The 20,415-nt window shown below is 39.3% G+C and overlaps 1 protein-coding gene across 2 annotated transcripts in view; it reads right to left on the reverse strand.

Moving 5' to 3' along the window:
• ADAMTS18 (ADAM metallopeptidase with thrombospondin type 1 motif 18) overlaps positions 1-20,415 on the reverse strand; it is a 152,506-nt gene that overhangs the window by 36,282 nt on the left and 95,809 nt on the right. For both annotated transcript variants that reach the window (XM_025370569.1, XM_025370570.1), the window contains exons 12-16: positions 16,102-16,250; positions 6,992-7,164; positions 3,457-3,587; positions 1,890-2,013; positions 629-873 (exon numbers count right to left, since the gene is read on the reverse strand). In XM_025370569.1, the coding sequence (XP_025226354.1) occupies positions 629-873; positions 1,890-2,013; positions 3,457-3,587; positions 6,992-7,164; positions 16,102-16,250 (822 nt within the window). The remainder of the gene's footprint in view (positions 1-628; positions 874-1,889; positions 2,014-3,456; positions 3,588-6,991; positions 7,165-16,101; positions 16,251-20,415) is intronic.

The following is a 20,415-nucleotide window of genomic DNA, read 5'->3' on the forward strand; positions in this document are numbered from 1 at the left end:
AGCTACAATGGAGCATCCAAATGGCATACATAGACAAACCAGAATAATATAAAAAGTATTCTTGCTACATTCTTTGGCATTCTTGAAACCCAAGCATATTGGTGAAAGGTTGGCCTCTAAATATGAAAATCTACCCATCCTCTTAGAGGCCCTTTGGGTTCCTGTCCTCTTCCTCCAAATGGAATCACTGTCTTCTCCCCATTACTTTGTAATTTAGCCTATTAGGAAACACTTTTCTTCTTGTTGTGTTGAAATGGAGTCTTGCTCTGTTGCCCAGGCTGGAGTGTAGTGGCATGATCTTGGCTCATGGCAACTTCCACCTCCTAGGTTCCAGCAATTCTCCTGCCTCAGCCCTGACTAACAGCTGGGATTACAGGCACCTGCCACCACACCTGGCTAATTTTTGTATTTCTAATACACACAGGTTTTCACCATGTTGGCCAGGCTGCCCTCGAACTCCTGACCTCAGCTTCCCAAAGTGCTGGGATTATAGGCATGAGCCACTGTGCCCGGCCAGGAAACACCTTTGAACTAGAAGGATTGGAGTTCTTTAATCTGGCTCAAATTGCAGTCATCGCTATAAACGTAGCAAGAAGCACTGAGAACTGAATACACAGAAGGGGCTTACCTCAAAGACCAGCGTCTCATTTGTGGGCCCTGGTGCGTACAGACGTTCCGGGAGGTTGAAGGAGCGCTGGTATTCAAACGTGGTCCCAGCGAAGGGGAACTCCCCAGGCCAGTCTATGCTCCAGCCCCCGGTGAGGTAATACTTTTGACTGAGGCTTCGAACTGCGAGGTAACTGGAGGAAACCTGCAGCTCCTGGATTTCAATGCTTCGGGCACCAGCTGGAATGATGACCACCGGATAATATTCTAAATGGAAAGAAGAGAACACGTCTGAATTCTACCCTATGCACTGCTGAAAGGGGACTAGAAATGGCCCTGACATGTAGTGTTCATTTTTATAGAGTGAGGTTTTTGAATCACTAGCTAAATTCATTTTTACTCTATGAAGCAAACATGATCAATGATTTCATTTTCCAAATAGTAAGAACACTAGAGAGAAAATGTATGTGGCTTCCCAAAGCCTTCCAAGCATATTTTCTGTGGACAAGAAATACACTCTTCTCCTTCCCAGACCAAAAAAGGCCACAAAATTCAGGAAGATTTTTAAAAAATCTTCCTAAGACCAAAGTGGGCGGATCACCTGAGGTCAGGAGTTTGAGACCAGTTTGGCCAGTGTGGTGAAACCCCATCTCTACTAAAAATGCAAAAATTAGCTGGACATGGTAGCAGGTGCCTACAATCCCAGCTACTCAGGAGGGTGAGGCAGGAGAACTTCTTGAACCTGGGAGGCAGAGGCTGCAGTGAGCTGAGATCACACCACTGTACTTCAGCCTGGGTAACACAGCGAGACTCTGTCTCAAAAAAAAAAAAAAACAAAAACAAAAAACAAAAAAACTTTCTAGAAGAAACTTGGAGCCATGTATCTTCAATGATGAAATTCAGAAAACAGGGATCAAAAGTTTAATTTTACTCAAGATATTTAGATAATTGCTTCAAATATTCATTTAACACTGTGAGTAGAGTTCACCAAAGTTTCACAATGTTTCTTTGCTTAACAAATGCACTTGGACATACAAGGGGCCTGGTTGGCATACTAAAAACGCAAAGCAGAAAGGCATTTATTTAGTATGTTTCTGCGAGGTAACGAATTGACGAAATTCCTCACAACTATCCTCCCTTACTCTTGCACAAGTAACAAATGCCACCATCACTAGTGTGTCCAGTGAACTAGTAAAAGGCTCAATCACATTTGGTGTGACTCAAATTTGTTCAGTAGCAAAAGTTGTATCTCATTAGAAATAACAAACAGCAGCATCTCTCACCATTTGCTTTATGCTGGTTGAGGTACAGGCCTTTATAAAACTTGCAAGTTGAATTATCACCTTTGCAAACGCCACATGCATCTGAAACTGCTTTAGAGCCTAGTTCATGGTCACATCCCACTAGCTGTGACAAAAACAAAAAACATGAGAAAATCAAAGATCGGAGAAGCCAGAAACTGGGAATAATTAAGAGATACATGGTTCTCTGCATTTACAGAACATTAGAGAAGCAGTACAGCTTATGGTTAAGAATCATAGCTTCAAGTTGGACTCACTTGGGGTTGAAATTCCTACGCTGACATTATTAGATGACTGGGCAAGTTATATAACTTATCTAAGGCTTAGGCTCTTCACTGATGAAACTGGAATAAGAAGTCACCATTGCTACTAGTATCAGCTGAGATTATTCAGGCCAGCTGTGTGACTCCAACATAAAAATGCTGGACAATAGACACGCATGCATGTGTACAAACACACACCCTTAAAAGATCAAAGGGCTCAAACTAAAATTAAAATGGAAAAGAAAATGAGCAACCAAAGTGAAAGGAAAAATAACTGGGGACAAATAGTAGTAGTATTTTAAAATACATTTGTGAAGTTCTCATCGTGTAGTAAAGGTACTTAGTACACATGCAATAGAAGTTTATTATTTACATTTATTTTTTTGAGGTGGAATCTTGCTCTGTCCCCCAGGCTGGAGTGCACTGGAGCCATCTCGGCTCACTGCAAGCTCTGCCTCCCAGGTTCACGCCATTCTTCTGCCTCAGCCTCCTGAGTAGCTGGGACTACAGGTGCCCGCAACTACGTCCGGCTAATTTTTTTTCTATTTTTAGTAGAGACAGAGTTTCACCGTGTTAGCCAGGATGGTCTCAATCTCCTAACTCCGTGATCTACCCATCTCAGCCTCCCAAAGTGCTGGGATTACAGGCATGAGCCACTGCACCTGGCCTAAGTTTATTATTTACATTCTTATTTCATTTTTACAACTCCTATGCAAAGTAGGATATAGCATCGTCTCCTTCTATATATGTGCAAGTAGAGTGAAAAATAAACTAAAATAATTGGACAAGGCTCATGCAACAAGTAAATGAGGAATGTACATATGGTGCTCGGCCAGGCGTGGCAGCTCACGCCTATAATCCCAGCACTTTGGGAGGCCGAGGTGGGTGGATCACCTGAAGTCAGGAGTTCAAGACCAGTCTGGCCAACATGGTGAAATCCCGTCTCTACTAAAAACACAAAATCAGCCGGGCATGGTGGCATGCACCTGTAATCACAGTTACTAGGGTGGCTGAGGCAGGAGAATCACTTGAACCCAGGAGGCAGAGGTCGCAGTGAGCCGAGATCGCACCATTGCACTCCAGCCTGGGCAACGAGAGTGAAATTTCGTCTCAAAAAAAAAAAAAAAGACATGGTGCTCAAATCCAGTGAAACACTTTGCCCTTTCCCTCTATGCCACCTGCTTTTCTGCAGACACACCATCTCTCACACCACTCTTCACAGTACACCTATGATATGATGAAACACAAGCATGCTCATATACTCCAAAGCAGAAACATTCTCTTACTTCACAAACCCCGTCAATACAAACATCATTTTTGTTTGGGGAGCAGGGAGTTCCATCTTTCACTTTGCCAGACATTGCAAAAAAAAATTCAAAGTTCTCAGCCTTGCAGTACAGTTTGCATCGATCTTCCTCTAGAAGCAAAGAGATCAAGATAGGAAATGGTCAAGAGGAAACTAAGGAAAAATGATACAATTGCCAAAAGGATGAATTAAATTTACTGAGAAAGCTGTCATGATGAAAATGGAAAATGTTATGCACAGTGTTATATGCATATGTGCATGTGCGTATGCACATATAAGCCCATATTATGTGACTTCCAAAGCATGAGTCTCATTTAACAATCCATATAAAACTAATTTAAGAGTAATATGTAACAATTTTATTTTTCTCATCCTTAGGGATAGTCACCATACACATGATCAATGGGTTACTATCCAGCCTCCCTGGATAGTAAATCTTTCAGGTTTCAAAGGCCTGATGGTCAGCCATTGACAACATAGAAATGAAGTAGTGTTGTTGTGTTCTAATAAAACCCGATGAAACAAATACACACCAGATTTGGCCAGCAGGCCATAGTTTGATGACCTTGATTTAGGGCATGGATTACTTTAGATATTTACTCAGTCTGTTAAGAGAAAAGGTTTTAGGCACCAGGGAGAAAAGTCATATGGTTAGTCATGTTTGTAAAACATATATAGAAAAAAAAAAAAAAAAACCATGTCATAAAAATGAAGAGAAAGCAAATAAACTCATCCCGAAAGCTACAAAATGGTAACTTCTATTGGCCCTTAAATCCCTGAGACGTTTCTGATATCAGAGGCAAAAATAAAATATATATATATATATTTATAGAGCTCTTGTTATCAGAAAGGAGTTCCTATGCCAATTTCTCAAATAGAAAGAGCTCTTCTTGGCCAGGAATTCCAGATGATGTTTCTCCCAAGAGACCTTCTGTGGGCGATATTGAGCGATATCCCCTAACAACAGTTTTACAAATGTGTCAACAGTTGGCAAATAGTGCTTCATAAAACCTCTCAATAAAAGACAAAGTCAAAACTCAAACATGAAAGGATTTAAATTATCACAGTTCAAATATGCAGATATGTGGGTGGGTTAAAAGTTTCTCTCTCATCTATTTTTTTTTTAAATAGCAGCTTTATTTAATGCCTCCTAGTTTCTGCACATGAGATTAAGGAGTTGGATGACCTATATGCCCTTTCTTTTCTCTATCATTTCCAGGAATTAACAAGTTTTAGAAAGTTCCCTTTTTTTTTTTCCTTTTAGCACAGATTCCTGGGTGAGTTTATGAGTCCCTTAGAAACACAGAGGAAAGAAGGGAAAAAACTTCACTCCTGTAGCATAGAGATTGGCCACATTCATAAACAAAGTCTTCCTTTGTTCTTTCTTAACTGCAGAAATATTGCAAGACCTTAAAGTCATGGTCAGTCTCCCCTGATGTAAGTATCAAAAGGAGACAAGGAGAGACTAGAAGGCCTTAACTTTTCTGTCTCCCTCCATTGAGAGGTCAGATCCTAAGGCTGGGAGTCTATGTTTGATTCAATGCATTCTCCTATGCATCTAGCAAAGTGTCTCCTACACAAAAAGAGCCCAGTAAACATCTGTCGCATGCATGAATGAAATTGCATGCTCCCTACTCAGTGAAAACTGCAATAAAATTAGTGAAAGAACTTTGAAACCAGCAAACACTTTCTAAATTGCAAAATGTATTTGTTTAACTTCCTCCTTATATCTTCAACACAGAATTTATTTAAGGGTGATAACAGGACCGATTGCACAAACACTATATTTAAATGAAAGACGTAATGTGATAAAGGCCAAGGAATATCCATGAAGCCAAAGCAAAGAATAAAAGAGGAAGTAAAAGGAGGGACAACAGAGTCATGGAGAAAGAACCACAGACAGGAAGCATGGGTTCGCAAGAGTATACAACCAAGAGAAAGGAAATCTTCCAAGTTTGGAATTGGAAGCAACTGCAGCATCTGCTGGGACCTGCTGTATAGCATCCTTCCTTTGAAATCACTCAGTTCCTGGTAGAATGCCTCTAGTGATGGGGAGCTTATTACTTACAGAGGGAGTATATTTTCATTTTGGACAGTTAATATTTAGTTACTTATTCATTCATTTCAAAAATTAAAACCATTACACAAATATATACCAAATGCTGTTCTTAGATGCTGGAGATACAAGCAAGCTCAAGATAGAAAAAGCCTTAGTCCTTGTGGAACCTAAATTCTTGTTGGGGGGAAGATAAATGACTAGATAAAAATACATTCATGCACTGAGAAGAGCTATGAAGAATAAAATGGGGTAAAGCGTTCAGAGAACAACATGAAGGAAGAATATTTTGACAGGCTGTCAAGGAAGGTGTCTCTGAGGATATAATATGGCTAGATTGTTCTCAGCCCTTGAATTAATTCTGTTCTCTAAAGCAATTTGAAATAAATCGAACATCCTTCCTATTCAATAGCTCTTTGAAGTTTTGAATGTAACTCGTTTCTCAGTAAACCTCTATATGTCCCTCATTACTTCCTCCTAAGACACAGCTTTGAAACTGTCTCTATCTATGCTTTATGGACAAACAGTCATGACCCAAAACCACATCAGTGCTCCTGAAATGGCTGGGCTGATACTGAGCAAAGCTGCACAATCCTCTCGTTTGATTTGGAGGCTCTACTTGTTATAATGATGCCTGTAATTATATAAGCTTCCTTTATGATCACTGATTAATATAGGTTCATGTTGAGCTTGTGCACAGAACAGCCCATTAAACTTATTATCTTTCCAGTCTACACATGGGCGGTTGGGATTCGCATACAATCCTGTTTCAAGACAGCATGAATAAGTTTTGATAAATCAAATGGATAGAAGTAATGAAACAACTAGAATGATGACAGCTTATTCTACACAGGCAAAAGCAACTACATTAAACTGTTCTGCTGTAACTAATGTTTCATTATTCAGTCAAAATAAAGACATATTAATTTAAAAAATAAAATACAAGCCATAATAACTTTAAGTATAGTAAGTACCAAGAACCTAGTATAATTTTTATTTATGATTCTGTGTGTGTGTCTGCATGCATGCACACACTTTACAAACAGGCCTTCCCATGCTTGTAATTAACTGACATGTCAGTTACTGTGTATGGTGCCTCTGTGGGGTATATATGGTTTCATGAGTTTTTGGTCTGGACACTTCATACCCATTTCAATTAAGATCCCTGGGAGACTTAATTGCCAAAATGTCAAAGGTAAGTTGAGAAACATAAGTACATTCCAAACATATGAAACCTTGGGTTTACAGATGTGGGAGACAAGAGGTATCTTATGGGAAAAAATATATATAGTGGAAAAATAAACAAAACCCATGGAATGAAACACTGGGCCAGGATGGGTCTGGGGAATGAAAGGTAAACATGGAAATTCTTTGATACGGGCAACAATTTCTTCTGTATTGTTCAATCACATTATTATCCACATAGAGACTTATTTGAATGTCATAGAGACCACATTACCTTCCACTTTTGTATAGGGTTTCCACTGGTAGAACCATCCACGGAAAGGTTTGCTATTATATTCTGCGCACTGTTGAGCCCGAAAATCCAAGCTATTTTCATTACAAGGGTTAATGTTGCACAGCTGATAAATACGGCTAGAACCTGGACAGAATTTGCCACCATACTGAGGCCTAAAAATGAAATTAATGAACTTTAATGTTAGCAATCAAAGGGTTCACTGTTAGTCACACATAATAATAGAGAGGCAATCAGGATGAACATTGCCACAGTGTATGCAAATGCGCACAGTCTATTACAGGAATGCAAGTACATAGCATACAATTTACCACCTTCTTTCTTGAATCTAGGCTAGACAAACTAATCAATCAGGGAATCTTTTTTTCTAGTTCTTTTCTTTACCACTGCTCACTCATTAAAATTGGCATGCTAAATCAAATTTATTTGCCATCACCAATCTAATTTTTACATTCTGTCAATTTGCCTAAACACTGTTGAAATAATATTTACTTTTTATTATTTTTGAGACAGGGTCTCACACTGTTGTCCAGGCTGGAATGCAGTGGCATGATCTCGGCTCACTGCTGCCTCCCCACCTCTCTGGCTCTGCCTCCTACCTCAGCCTCCCAAGTAGCTGGGACTAGAGGCATGCACTACTACACCTGGCTAATTTTTGTACTTTTTGTTGAGATGTGGTTTCACCATGCTGCCCAGGCCAGTCTCAAACTCCTCAACTCAAGTGATCCACCCCCATCAGGCTCCCAAAGCGTGGGGATTACAGGTGTGAACCACTGCATCCAGCCTGAAAGAATATTCTTTTGTTTTTTAATTTAAAAACTTTTAAAAAACTTTTATTTTAGGTTCAGGGGTACATGTAAAGGTTTGTTATACAGGTAAATTGCGTCTCACAGGAGTTCGGTGTACAGACTATTTCATCGCCTAGGTAATAAGCATAGTATCTGACACATAGTTTTTCAATCCTCTCCCTCCTCCAACCCTCCACCCTCAATGTCCGTTGTTCTCTTTTTTGTGCCCATTTGTACTCAATGTTTAGCTCCCATTTATAAGGAAGAATATGTCATATTCAGGTTTCTGTTCCTGCCTTAAGTTGGCTTAGGAGAATGACCTCCAGTTCTATCTGACAGCAAAAGACATGATTTCACTCTTTTTTATGGCTGCATAGTATTCCATGGTATATATGTATCACATTTTCTTTATCCAGTCTACTGTTGATGTGTATTTAGATTGACTCCATGCCTTTGCTATAACGAATAGTGCTACAATGAACATATATGTGCATGTGTCTTTATGGTAGAACAATTTTTTAATTTCTAATTTTATTTCAATAGGTTGTTTGGTTACATAAATAAGTTATTTAGTAAACATTTCTGAGATTTTAGTGCACCCCTCACTCGATCAGTGTACCTTGTACCCAATGTGTAGTCTTTTATCCCTTGCCACCTCCTATCCTTTCCCCTTGAGTCCCCAAAGTCCAATGTATCATTCTTATGCCTTTGTGTCCTCATAGCTTAACTCCCACATATGAGTGAGAACATACAATATTTGGTTTTCTATTCCTGAGAAACAACACAATTTGCAATTGCAAAAATATGGAACCAGCCCAAATGCCCATCAATCAACAAGTAAAGAAAATATGGTGTATATAGATCATGGACTACTACTAAGCCGTAAAAAGTAATGAAATAATGGCATTCACAGCAACCTGGATGAAACTGGAGACTGCTGTTCTAACTGAAGGGATTTTCTTGACCCTCATCATATTAGCTCCTCTGTTAGGGAAATCTGTAAACACACCTAAATGTTCTTTTACTGTATATGTGTGCTTGCGTGCTACCTGCACACACCCTATCTTTTGGCATCAAAAGCTGTTCAAACGTGGACCCAAGCTACCTCTCCAGCTTTCTCCCATTTTCTAACACTCTCATTATCTTCCCACACTTTGCCATGCACCTGCTATTGCAGAGAATGTCAGCACATTGGGGAGAAGGAACAGAAAGCACCATTTGCTGCTCTCCCCAATTCAGCTGTCAGTCATTGAGATATTTTGATTATAATATGACTGTTGTGTGTTCCTTCTGATTGATTCTGAACCCAGAGGGAAAACATTCTCTTGTTTTCATCAGCATAATCACTTCTCAGCTTTGCAGGTGGCCTACTCCTTTCCTGCCAAGCACAATGGGAAATGGATTTCCAGAGTAGGGAATTCCATTAGAACATAAATAATTATGATGTAAAGGCAAGCTCTTTAAGATCTTGGTAGGCAGAGTCTAATCTGCAAAAACCAGAAAGCAAAATAAAGGAAAAAAGAGCACCACCACATTGAAAATTACCCATATCATTGTATCCAGCTTCCTCTGTGCACAGAGCTGTGGTTTCTTTTCATTCCTCCCATTTGGAGTTTTCTCTGAAGGCCAAAACTCAACTATGGATCATCTTGTATAAAGATTTGATGCCAACATGTAACATGAAAGGCGGCTCCAGGTTAATAAAGTTATGTGATTAAAATTCCTTGTCTTTTTAGGAAGCACAAGTATGCTCTAAAACAGCCCTGGAATTGCTTCAGCATAATTTATCCAGTCCTCCTATAGCTGCATGCTAAAATGGATTCAACAGGAACGGGAAATGTCACACTGCCAGAGTGAGAGTTTTATGCTATTTCAAAACACTCTAGAGCAACTACTTAAACATGCAGCAGCCATTGTGATAAATCAGATCCCTAAAGACTTCTTAAATGATTATCTAAAAAGCACTTAGAAAAATCTTAAAGTGCTCTATCATAGCCTCAATATTCCTGGTCATCTTTACAAGGCGTATTTAAAACTAATTTCTCAGTTTAAGACTCTCTGAGATTTAACAAACCTCATTTGGACCCTATGAAGTTAATGAAGGGAAAGAGGACTGCAAGGTGTTACTTTATCGACTTATAGAACTTGTAACGTGGAAAAGACCACCAAATTCATACAGCCATTGTCCTCCTTTTATAGATGAAGTGGGAACCAGCTGACAAGAGCTCACAAAACTTGTTGAAGGAGGGTCACACAGCTAGAAAGAAACAGAGACGAGCTCAAGCTCAGGCCTGTGGACTCAGTCCAGGATTTTTTTCCTACTTAACTATGCCTGCATTTAACTGAGTTCTTAGGCCATGGGGCCAGGCATGGAAAGAAAGATGAATAACGTGCAATGTTTAGGGAGCTGGCCTTTTACAATGAGGCAGATTCTTTTTTTTTTTTTCTTTTTAATTTTTGATACAGAGTCTTGCTCTATCACCCAGGCTGGAGAGAAGTGGCACAATCTTGGCTCACTGCAGCCTCAAATTCCGGAACTCAAGCAATCCTCCTACCTCAGCCTCCTGAGTAGCTAGGACTACAGACATGTGCCACTATGCCTGGCAAATTTTTGAAATTTTTATAGAGACGAAGGTCTGTGTTGCCCAGGCTGGTCTCAAAATCCTGGCCTCAAGCAGTCCTCCTGCCTTGGCCTCCCCAAGTGCTGGAATTACAAGTATGATCCATCAAACCTGGCCAGACCCTGATTTAAACACAGTATTCTCTGCCTCCTCCCAGCTTAACTTTAGGCGATTTTATTTAACCTCCTCATTTGCAAAATAGGAACAACTGTGACAATTAACTGACCTAACCTTTGTAAAGAATGTAGGGCAGTACCTAGGGCAGAGTTAGAATAAATTATAACTATTTATAAATGCCTTATGCTTTTGTATTGAGTACCCACCCTGTGCTGAGTATTATGTGATCTGATTTTTATATACTATTACATTTCATTTTTAATTATGGGATATGGTCAAAGTGATCAAAAGTAATTGCTGGCAAGCATTTGGGCATTTCCATAAAAATATAGACAATATTTGTTTGCACCTTTGAACATGAGTGTTAGCCTAACTTAACAGAAAATTCTATCATGATATGTCTTGGTGTAAGAAGTTCTTTAATATTACAAAGAAACATAGAAATAGAAAACAAAAACCTAGGCACATGATTTTGTCCTTATATTAGACAGCTATAAAGAACATACCAGCATTTGCTTCTGCATCATTTATCAAGTCCTGACTACAAATATTTACAATGGTGTTGCTTGGATAAGTATTAAAATCACTTAGAGAGCTCTGTTAAACTATATACATATACAGATTCCTGGGGACCTCCACCCACTTTCTCAATAACAGTACCTGATATGGAAGATCCAGAAATCAGTATGTTTAAAAACACACCTGGTGATTCTGATAACCAGCTGAGCCTCAAAATTACTGGTTGGAAAATACACCACCAGTTAGATTCAATTATTCTTCTGGGGCCATGATTTTCCTCCTAACTCCATGTGCTAAGCTGCGTTAGAGTTAGCAGACAATTCTTTCTCAAATAGACTCATGTTTTAGGAAAGTTCTAGAACACCTTACCACATCACTAATAATTTTCTTGGAGAGTTTATAGAAATTTCACTAGGGCTCCCTTATGGGGTGATAATTTAATAAACAAATAACCAGAAAAAAACGAAAAATGTCAAAGGATTAAGACTATGGGATCTTAATCTGACTCTGCCATTACCAGCATGGGGACTTGAGCAAGAGTTGCTGCTCTGAATGGGGCCCTCTGCCTCCCTTGGTTACTCATCTGTGAAATAACTGGATTAGGCAGCAGGTTTCAACTCATGTGTCAGTTCTAACCTGATTTGGAACAAATGCCTACAGAAGGATATTGGGAAGGTCCCTGAGGCATAGGAGGGCTCAGCGAAAAACAGGGCTTCCATCAGTTAACATTGTTTACCACTTACATGGGACAAAGGACGTCCCTGTGTGCCTGGCATTGGCCATTCCAGAGCCAGATAGCCATCAACAAAAAATTGGTAAATCTATGAATCAGCCAAGAATCATTCATTTTTTATGAAATAAAATCTGTTCTGGGAAAAACACCTTTATATGAAACAGAAACCTCACACTGCTTCTTGGATGAGACAATGAAAATGGCTACACTGAGCGATATTAATAGAACCAAATACTTAAACTGAAGCAAGAAAGAAATCCATAACTTGAAACAGGGAGAAAAAACCAGCATTACTGCAACAGAGTGAAATAAGAACAGAGAGAGAACAATTAATTCAATTGTCTCGGGATCACCTATCATCTACTTATTTTTGGCTTCATGCATAAAGTAAACAGTATCCTGATTTATTTTTAATCTTGTTTAAAATGATAAAACTGCACTGAATGAAAATACATTAGTGATTAATTCTTCTATTAGGCATCTCTAAATTACAATATGTTGTTTCCATGAACAATGCCCTATTATAATGAGAGCTCTCAATCCTACAGATATGAGAGGTTTTAATTTAAATCTCAGGGGTGTCATTCATGCATTTTACCAGCAGAGCTATTGAATTAGGTAATCTATGTCTTTCTTGGGAAAATATAGAGATTGTAAAATGTTGTAATGTATGAAAACCAGATCCATGAACTATGCTTCAAAAATGCAAAGTAATATGATGATTTTAACAATTCAACTTAAGACATGCTTGCATTCAAAGTATCAGGAGGGTAGAAACTACCCTCCTGCTTAAACCAGGAGATACTGAAACAACATCATTAATTGTTTTAATATTGTTACTAAAACAATAACTCGGTATAAGTTGCAAATGCATCACCAGCCTCCTTATCATTATATTCAGTCACTGGGTCTGATTACATCTGTGAGTCTCAATCAGAGATGATTTTGTCTCATATAGGACATTTGGCAATGTCTGGAGACATTTTTGGTTGTCACAGTTTGGTGGGTGGGTGGAAGAAGAGTGGACCCTACTGGCATTAGTAGGTCAAGGGCAGGGATGCTGCTAAACATCTTACCATGTCCAGGACAAACCTCCACAACAAAGAATTTTCCAGCCCATGTCAATAGTGCTGAAATTGAAAAGATCTATTTTAGCCTGCGATATTCCAAGTAGCACCTAACACGTGATGGTCCAAGTGTCTCCAAATTCTGCTTTATATTTTGGGGAAAAAAACTGACTTTTTATCTAACTCAGACTGCTGATTCAAATGAAGTACTATTCATTTTTTAAAAAATTTCCTTTTGCTCTAGTGTCATTATTTCTCAATTTACCAAATAGTTATGCAATGTTAATGACATGTCAAACCCTTTTCTAAGGCACTTTACAAACATTAACTCAGTTGATGTAGGTGCTATCATTATCCCGTTTTTATAAATGAGGAATCTGGAGCAGGAAGACTAAGTTGTCTATGGTCATAGATCAGAAGTGTTAGGGTCAGGATGCAAAAACGGTCTGTCAAACTTCAGAGTCTATGTTCTCATCCTCTTCACTATGCTACCAACTTAAATCGTGTTGTAAATTAAATGTTTTCCAAGGTTCCATCACATTCTTCTCACCCCATCACATTCTTCAAAGGTCAGTGTCATCAGTAAAGGCTCTGCCTCTCCACGCTCCTTTGGTAGGTTGACCTCTGTGACCCTGTCCTCCCGGTGAGCTTGGGATGAGGATGATAAAAACCACACAGATCCCAGAACCTTTTGTTGAATGCCCACGGAATGTTCCCCAGTCTGTCAGGCATCCTACAGATGCAATATCTAATCCTCATCCAACCTTCCAAGGTTATCTGCTACATTTTTTTGTACATAAACCCAGGTCAAATGACTTTTACAAAGCCACAGAGTTAAGAAGTGGCAGACACACGGTTTAGAGTCTTTCTATCTATCGCCAAAACCTGGGCTCTCTCTACATCATCCTGCCAATTGGAAAATCTACATCTCACATGTGTTTCATGTGGGAGTTAGAGCATATAAAAGTAACATAAAACCGGCCAGGCGCGGTGGCTCAAGCCTGTAATCCCAGCACTTTGGGAGGCCGAGGCAGGTGGATCACGAGGTCAGGAGATGGAGACCATCCTGCCTAACAAGGTGAAACCCCGTCTCTACTAAAAATACAAAAAATTAGCCAGGCGTGGTGGCGGGCACCTGTAGTCCCAGCTACCCGGGAGGCTGAGGCAGGAGAATGGCATGAACCCAGGAGGCGGAGCTTGCAGTGAGCTGAGATCGTGCCACTGTACTCCAGCCTGGGCAACAGAGCGAGACTCCGTCTAAAAGAAAAAAAAAGTAACATGAAACCACCTTCATGTTCACAGAGCACAAACTGCAGTTCAGATTCCAGTATGACCAGACCAAAGAGCGCCCACAGGTGACCACAGGCCACTTTCAATCCACAGCTGATCGGACTAGTTGTCACAGCGGGTTTTTTTGTCTTTAAAGAAAATTGAATTTGCTGTTAATATTTTTAAAATTGGGAAATTTCACATGCAGCATTTTTCCGTATTTCTGGTTTCTCTTGAAAAGTCAGGCAGATCTGTCAACACATGTTGATGTACATTCCTGCAAGGCAAAAATCAGCATACTTTCTGCAGTTCACCCGTTTGAGAGACTCACGAGGTTTGCCGGCCAAACTTTTCTGTTCTACAGTATCACAAGTATTTAATTATATGACGGTAGAACCCTAGTTTAGATGAATAGAGTAGCTCAGAGTCTTACTGGATCATCACAGTCCGATAGAGAATGACTCCTTTGCTGTGTTTTGGTTTCTGCCCACCACACCTTCCCTCGGTGCACATGGACTTTACATGCGAACAGTACAACTCTGGTTGATTGTTACTAACTGGAGGGAAGAAAATGGCACTTTAAAACAGTGTTTTCTCACACCAGGGCCTGTCGGGGGGTGGGGGGCAAGGGGAGGGAGAGCTTTAGGACAAATACCTAATGAATGCGGGGCTTAAAGCTTAAATGATGGGTTGATAGGTGCAGCAAACCACCATGGCACATATGTACCTAGGTAATAAACCTGCACGTTCAGCACATGCATCCCACAACTTAAAGTAAAATAATATAAAAAAAGAAATACCAAAAAAATAAAACAGTGTTCTGTTGGTGGGAATGTAAATTAGTATGGTGGTTCCTCAAAAAAACTAAAAGTAGGACTACCATATGATCCAGCAATCCCAAAACGAAGGAATACCCCAAAGGAAGGAAATCAGTGTATAGAGATATCTGTATTCCCATGTTCACTGCAGCATTATTCACAATAGCCAAGACACGGAAGTAACCTAAGAGTCCCTCAATGCATGAATAAATAAGGAAAATGTGGCACATATACATAATTGAATAGTGTGCCATGTTTTCTTTATCCATTCATCCTATTAATGCTACTAGATAGTATAGATACTATATATTAATACTATTATAGTCTTACATATACGATATAGTATTGTATATGCTATATATGAATAGTAACTATATATAATATAGTATAATAGTATTATTCAAATTAATAGTATTCAGCCTATTATGATAGTATTAATCCTATTTCATACTATGAATCCTATTTATTACTATTCAGCCATTATAAAAATGAAATCCTGTGATCAACGTGATGGAAGCTTGGAAAACATTTAATTTAATTTAATTTACAACACAATTTAAGTTGGTAGCATACTGAAGATGAATGGAGCTGCAGGACATTATATTAAGTGAAATAAGCCAAATGGAGAAAGATAAATATTGCATTTTCTCCCATGTGAGAGCTAAAAAAAAAAAAAAAAAAAAAAGAAATTGAACTCAGAGCTAGAGCTAGAGAGTGGATTGATAGAGCTGGGAAGGGTAGTGGGGAGGGAGAACGGTAATGTTGGGATGGTTAATGGGTACAAAAAAAAAGTTAGAATGAATAAGATCTAGTATTCAGTAACACAAATAGGGTGACTATCATTAACAATAATTTATTGCATATCTTAAAATAACTGAAACCATGAAATGTGCCTAATAAAGAAATGATTTTGGAATTTTTTTAATAAAGAAACAATAAAGCCTAGAGGTGATGGATATCTCATTATGCTGATTTGATTGTTCCACATTGTACACCTAGCATCAACACATCACATGTACCCCCATAAATATGTATAACTATGATGTACCCAAAATAATTAAAAATTTAAAAAACTTATTAAAGTATGAACAAGAAAAACCGGTGTGTGACAGGCTGAAGGTTAATGTCTTGCAAAAACTATCTTTCTGCTGGAGCCTTACTTGGGGTTATTGCAGTGTCTCTCCTGGTACTTGACTCCTCCACCACACGTCCGGGAACATTCTGACCACTTCGACCAGGCGGACCACTGGCCATGGATGGGCCGGGGCCCCAGCTCCCCAAACTTTACGCACTGGCCTTGCCGACACCACTGTGAAAAGAACGTTTAAGATGGTTCCTGTCAGACACCACCTGGGAAAGCACAGGGAGTTGCCAACACCTGCACAGTAACAGGAAAAACAGGTCTGTTGGGAGAAAAGGAAAATGCCTGATACCTTGATAAATTCCTTTGCTGGGCTCTAAAAACACTCAACTACTCTGCATTGACCACATACATTCTGAAAGGCTGACATCTGTAGAGAAGTAGCATTGCTCACCAACAGGCTGAGTATGATACGCTTTGTGAGCTGTAGAGGTGACATGTTCAGATGATAAGATTTCACCTACCAGCCAAGGGAGTCAGTATAAAGTTACAATGAAGCCTGCCTTGGCACTTAGAGACAACGCTACTGAAAGAACAATTGGGAGCACTCATCCAGGAAGAAACAGTTAAGATACTAACACAATTTATCATTCTGAATAAACAATTAGGATCACTCATTCAAGAAGTAACAGGTAAGATATTAACACAATTTATCATTCTGAATGATTATCTTATCATAAAACAGATACAATTACACAGACATTATATTTTTGTTTATTCCAAACCCATCACTATAGAGCATTTCTTATGAAACTAAACAAGTCAGTCTATACAAATTGTTCTCTTCAGACAGCATCCTTTTTCCTTTTGTCTACATAAAAGGTGCCCACTTCAGATGCTCTGATGACTTTGAGCTCTTTCAGTGTCTTTGATGAATTAGCCCAGGGATTTTCATTTGCCCATGATCTGTACAAGCTAGATGGAGAGCTATTTTCTGTACTAACCTTTCCATTTTAGTTCTCCTTTGTAACAAATTCCCGGCTTTCCTGGTCATCTCTCCCCAGGGGACGCATTAGCCTCTGGTAGTGTTTCTTTAGTTTTTGTTTTGTTTTTTTTGTTGTTGTTACCTACCCCCCACCCCCGACCCCTGCAGTGCTTTGATTATGAGCAAGTTCTGCATGACTTAGCATAACTGCTCTTTTCTAAAGGCCTCTGCAATTAGATCCAAAGGGCTGGGGTTTGGACCATGCCAGGTTTTGCTGAGGAATCGGGGGATCGGTTACAGAATTATGGGAAGGTTGTTTTACTTTCAAATCTTCACTTTTCCCCTGTGAGACATTTGGCTTCATGACTGTTTATTGTGTGGTTTGGTTGCTAGTGCACTTTGTCTAGGTTAAGATATTGCTTCCTTTCTTCAAATTCTTGCCATGTGCTGATTAATTCTTCTGGTTTTCATTTTTCTTTTCCCTGGCTTAATTGCCATTTCAGAGTTTGCATGAAATCATACAACACTACTGAGAACTTTTTGGGGAAGGCAATTGGTCATTTGAGGATTTTGTCTACCATAAGCATGCATCTTTTCTACCAGGAATCACGAGGACTCTACTGGACTGAGTTCAGCGGCTGAGACAAAATTACAATAGCCAATAACAGTAACGGCGGCAGCAGCCACAGGTTATCAAGTTGCTCCTATGTGCCAAAAATGGTGCAGACAGCTTCACATGCAGTATCTCATCTAATCCTTGCAAAGCACTGAGTTAAAAACCATTTTTCTCAGTAAGAGAAATTTAGCAAAGAAATACTAGCTAACCTGCTCAGAGTGACACAAACTAGCCAAACAGAGCTATTCAAGTAACTATGCAAGTATAAGAGACTGGATTTAACTCAGTAGCCAGAACTTCTAAGCAGGACACTTCTACTTCTCATCTTGGAGGCAAATTACTGACCAATGTACCTTAATTCTAATCTAATTTCTTTTTGGAAAATGTGTTTAGATCTCTTCCAGTCATTCAATTAATTTGATGTTCTATTACTTCAGTATTCATTCTAGTATTAGGTTAGGCTGCTATCAGATTGTTTCCCTTTCGCTTTTTAATCAGTGTAGAAATCAGGAATATATAGGAATGTACATACAGATTTGCACACATTCACATGTATAGGTATAATTCTACATAGAAAATGCAAATTTACAATATGTACACCTGTAAGTTTATCCATCTTTTTTTTTTTTTTTTTTTTTTTTTAAGACAGAGTTTCACTCTTGTTGCCCAGGCTGGAGTACAGTGGTGCCATCTCGGCTCACTGCAACCTCCGCCTCCCAGGTTCAAGCGATTCTCCTGCCTCAGCCTTCCAAGTAGCTGGGACTATAGGCACCTGCCACTACGCCCAGCTAATTTTTGTATTTTTAGTAGAGACGGGGTTTTACCACGTTGGCCAGGCTGGTCTTGAACTCCTGACCTCAGGTGATCCACCCACCTTGGCCTCCCAAAGTGCTGGGATTATAGATGTGAGCCACTGTGCCCAGCTCCATCTTTTCACACATACATATTTTTCTTTTCTTTCTTTCTTTTTTTTTTTGTTGTTTTTTTAGACAGGTTATCACTGTGTCACCCATGCTGGAGTGCGGTGACACGATCTCGGCTCACTGCAGCCTCCAACTCCCAGGTTTAAGTAATTCTTCTGCCTCAGCTTCCTGAGTAGCTGGGATTACAGGCATGCACCATCATGCCCGGCTAATTGTATTTTTGGTAAAGACAGGGTTTCACCATGTTGGCCAGTGTAGTCTCAAACTCCTCACCTCAAGCGCTCTGCCCGCCTAGGCCTCCCAAAGTGCTGAGATTACAGGCATGAGCCACCATGCCCAGGCCCAGCATACATATTTCTGGCATTACATCTAATTTCCAATTGAATGGCCATGACTTGGGCCAGTATCTTTTTATAGACAGCATGTACAAACCTGTCTTTCCGTGTACACGTATCTCTAGATAAAAAAGTAAGTGGCTTTCATACTGCCACATGTTGGCTGAGTATTCACAGTACAAATAGCGCTGAAGGACAAAGGACTAGAGAAGGAAGAGGAAGGACAGAGTTGGGTTCCAGTTACAGAGAAACAAATGAAACATTGAGTACCTGCTACTGTGTGTCAGACACTCCAGATGAAACAAGAGTAAAACCAGGGCACTGGCCCTCATGAAATTTACAGTCTAACAAGCAGCCAGTTATATCTCCTGGTGAAGGAAGAATCTGAGGAACCCATATATGAGTGTAATAATTATTTCACTGGAGTGATGATGGATGGAACTTATTAAGATGCTTTCTGTTGAGCATGACATTACAGTTAAGGGCTTTTCACCAGTATATAACTGTAGCCTGGTGTTTTAAAATAACGTGGCGAGGCAGTGATATCAAGACATTTGCTTTCTTACTTCTGACTTTATCTCATGTTCTGTTTACTGAAGCCTAACACAAGTACATTTTACTCCCCACGGAACGTAGATACCTGAGGTGCTTATGTAATCAATCTTTAGACCTCAGTGATGTATCACTTATTTTTCTCATTCATTATTTTCCTGTGTATCCCTTATAGGTAATACAATTGCTTTTTCAATTAAAAAAAACAAAAAAAACAAAAAGCACTAATCCTCAAGTTACAAGTTCTAAGTTGTAATGCCTCAAAAGTCAAAATGACTTGAGCAGTATTTATATTTTAAATTATTCCACTAATTCATTGTTTTGTATCATCATGGCCATAACATTTCTATTAACATTTTCAAGAACAGTCCTCCTTGGGATTCCCTAAGACCACTATCAGATTAAAAATTGCACATAACTCCTCAATTTTTAAAATGTTCATTTTCTTTAAAATAAAGAGTTAAAAATTACAAACCTTTTTAAGAGATAGTGAATAAGCGTCCTAATAAATATCAGAAATCTGTGCCTTTGCCTCTGATATTGGTTTCTCTCTGAAAAGTCCTTTCTATCATCCAACTGAAGAACTTTAACCCAAACTCCAACAACCATCTTGATGCACACACTTGTTGTGGTTTATTTTAAGTGCATAGCTAATCTCAAGCAAGATTCAGCTCTCATTTCATCTGGGCCCTGATAGCAACTACTGCTTAGAGAAGGTGTGTTTAAAGAGAGAATTCGTTATTTGCTTCTGTATGTGTTTCCCCTACTAGACTGTAAATTTTTATTTTTTTAATTTATTTTTGAGAGAGTCTCGCTCTGTCACCCAGGTTGGAATTCAGTGGCACAATCTCGGCTTCCTGCAACCTCTGCCTCCAGGATGCAAGTAATTCTCATGCCTCAGCCTCCCAAGTAGCTGGGATTTCAGGCATGCGCCACCGTGTCCAGCAAATTTTTGTATTTTTAGTAGACACAAGGTTTCACC

The sequence above is a fragment of the Theropithecus gelada genome, chromosome 20 (genome assembly GCF_003255815.1).
Source record: "Theropithecus gelada isolate Dixy chromosome 20, Tgel_1.0, whole genome shotgun sequence".
Lineage (NCBI taxonomy): Eukaryota > Metazoa > Chordata > Mammalia > Primates > Cercopithecidae > Theropithecus > Theropithecus gelada.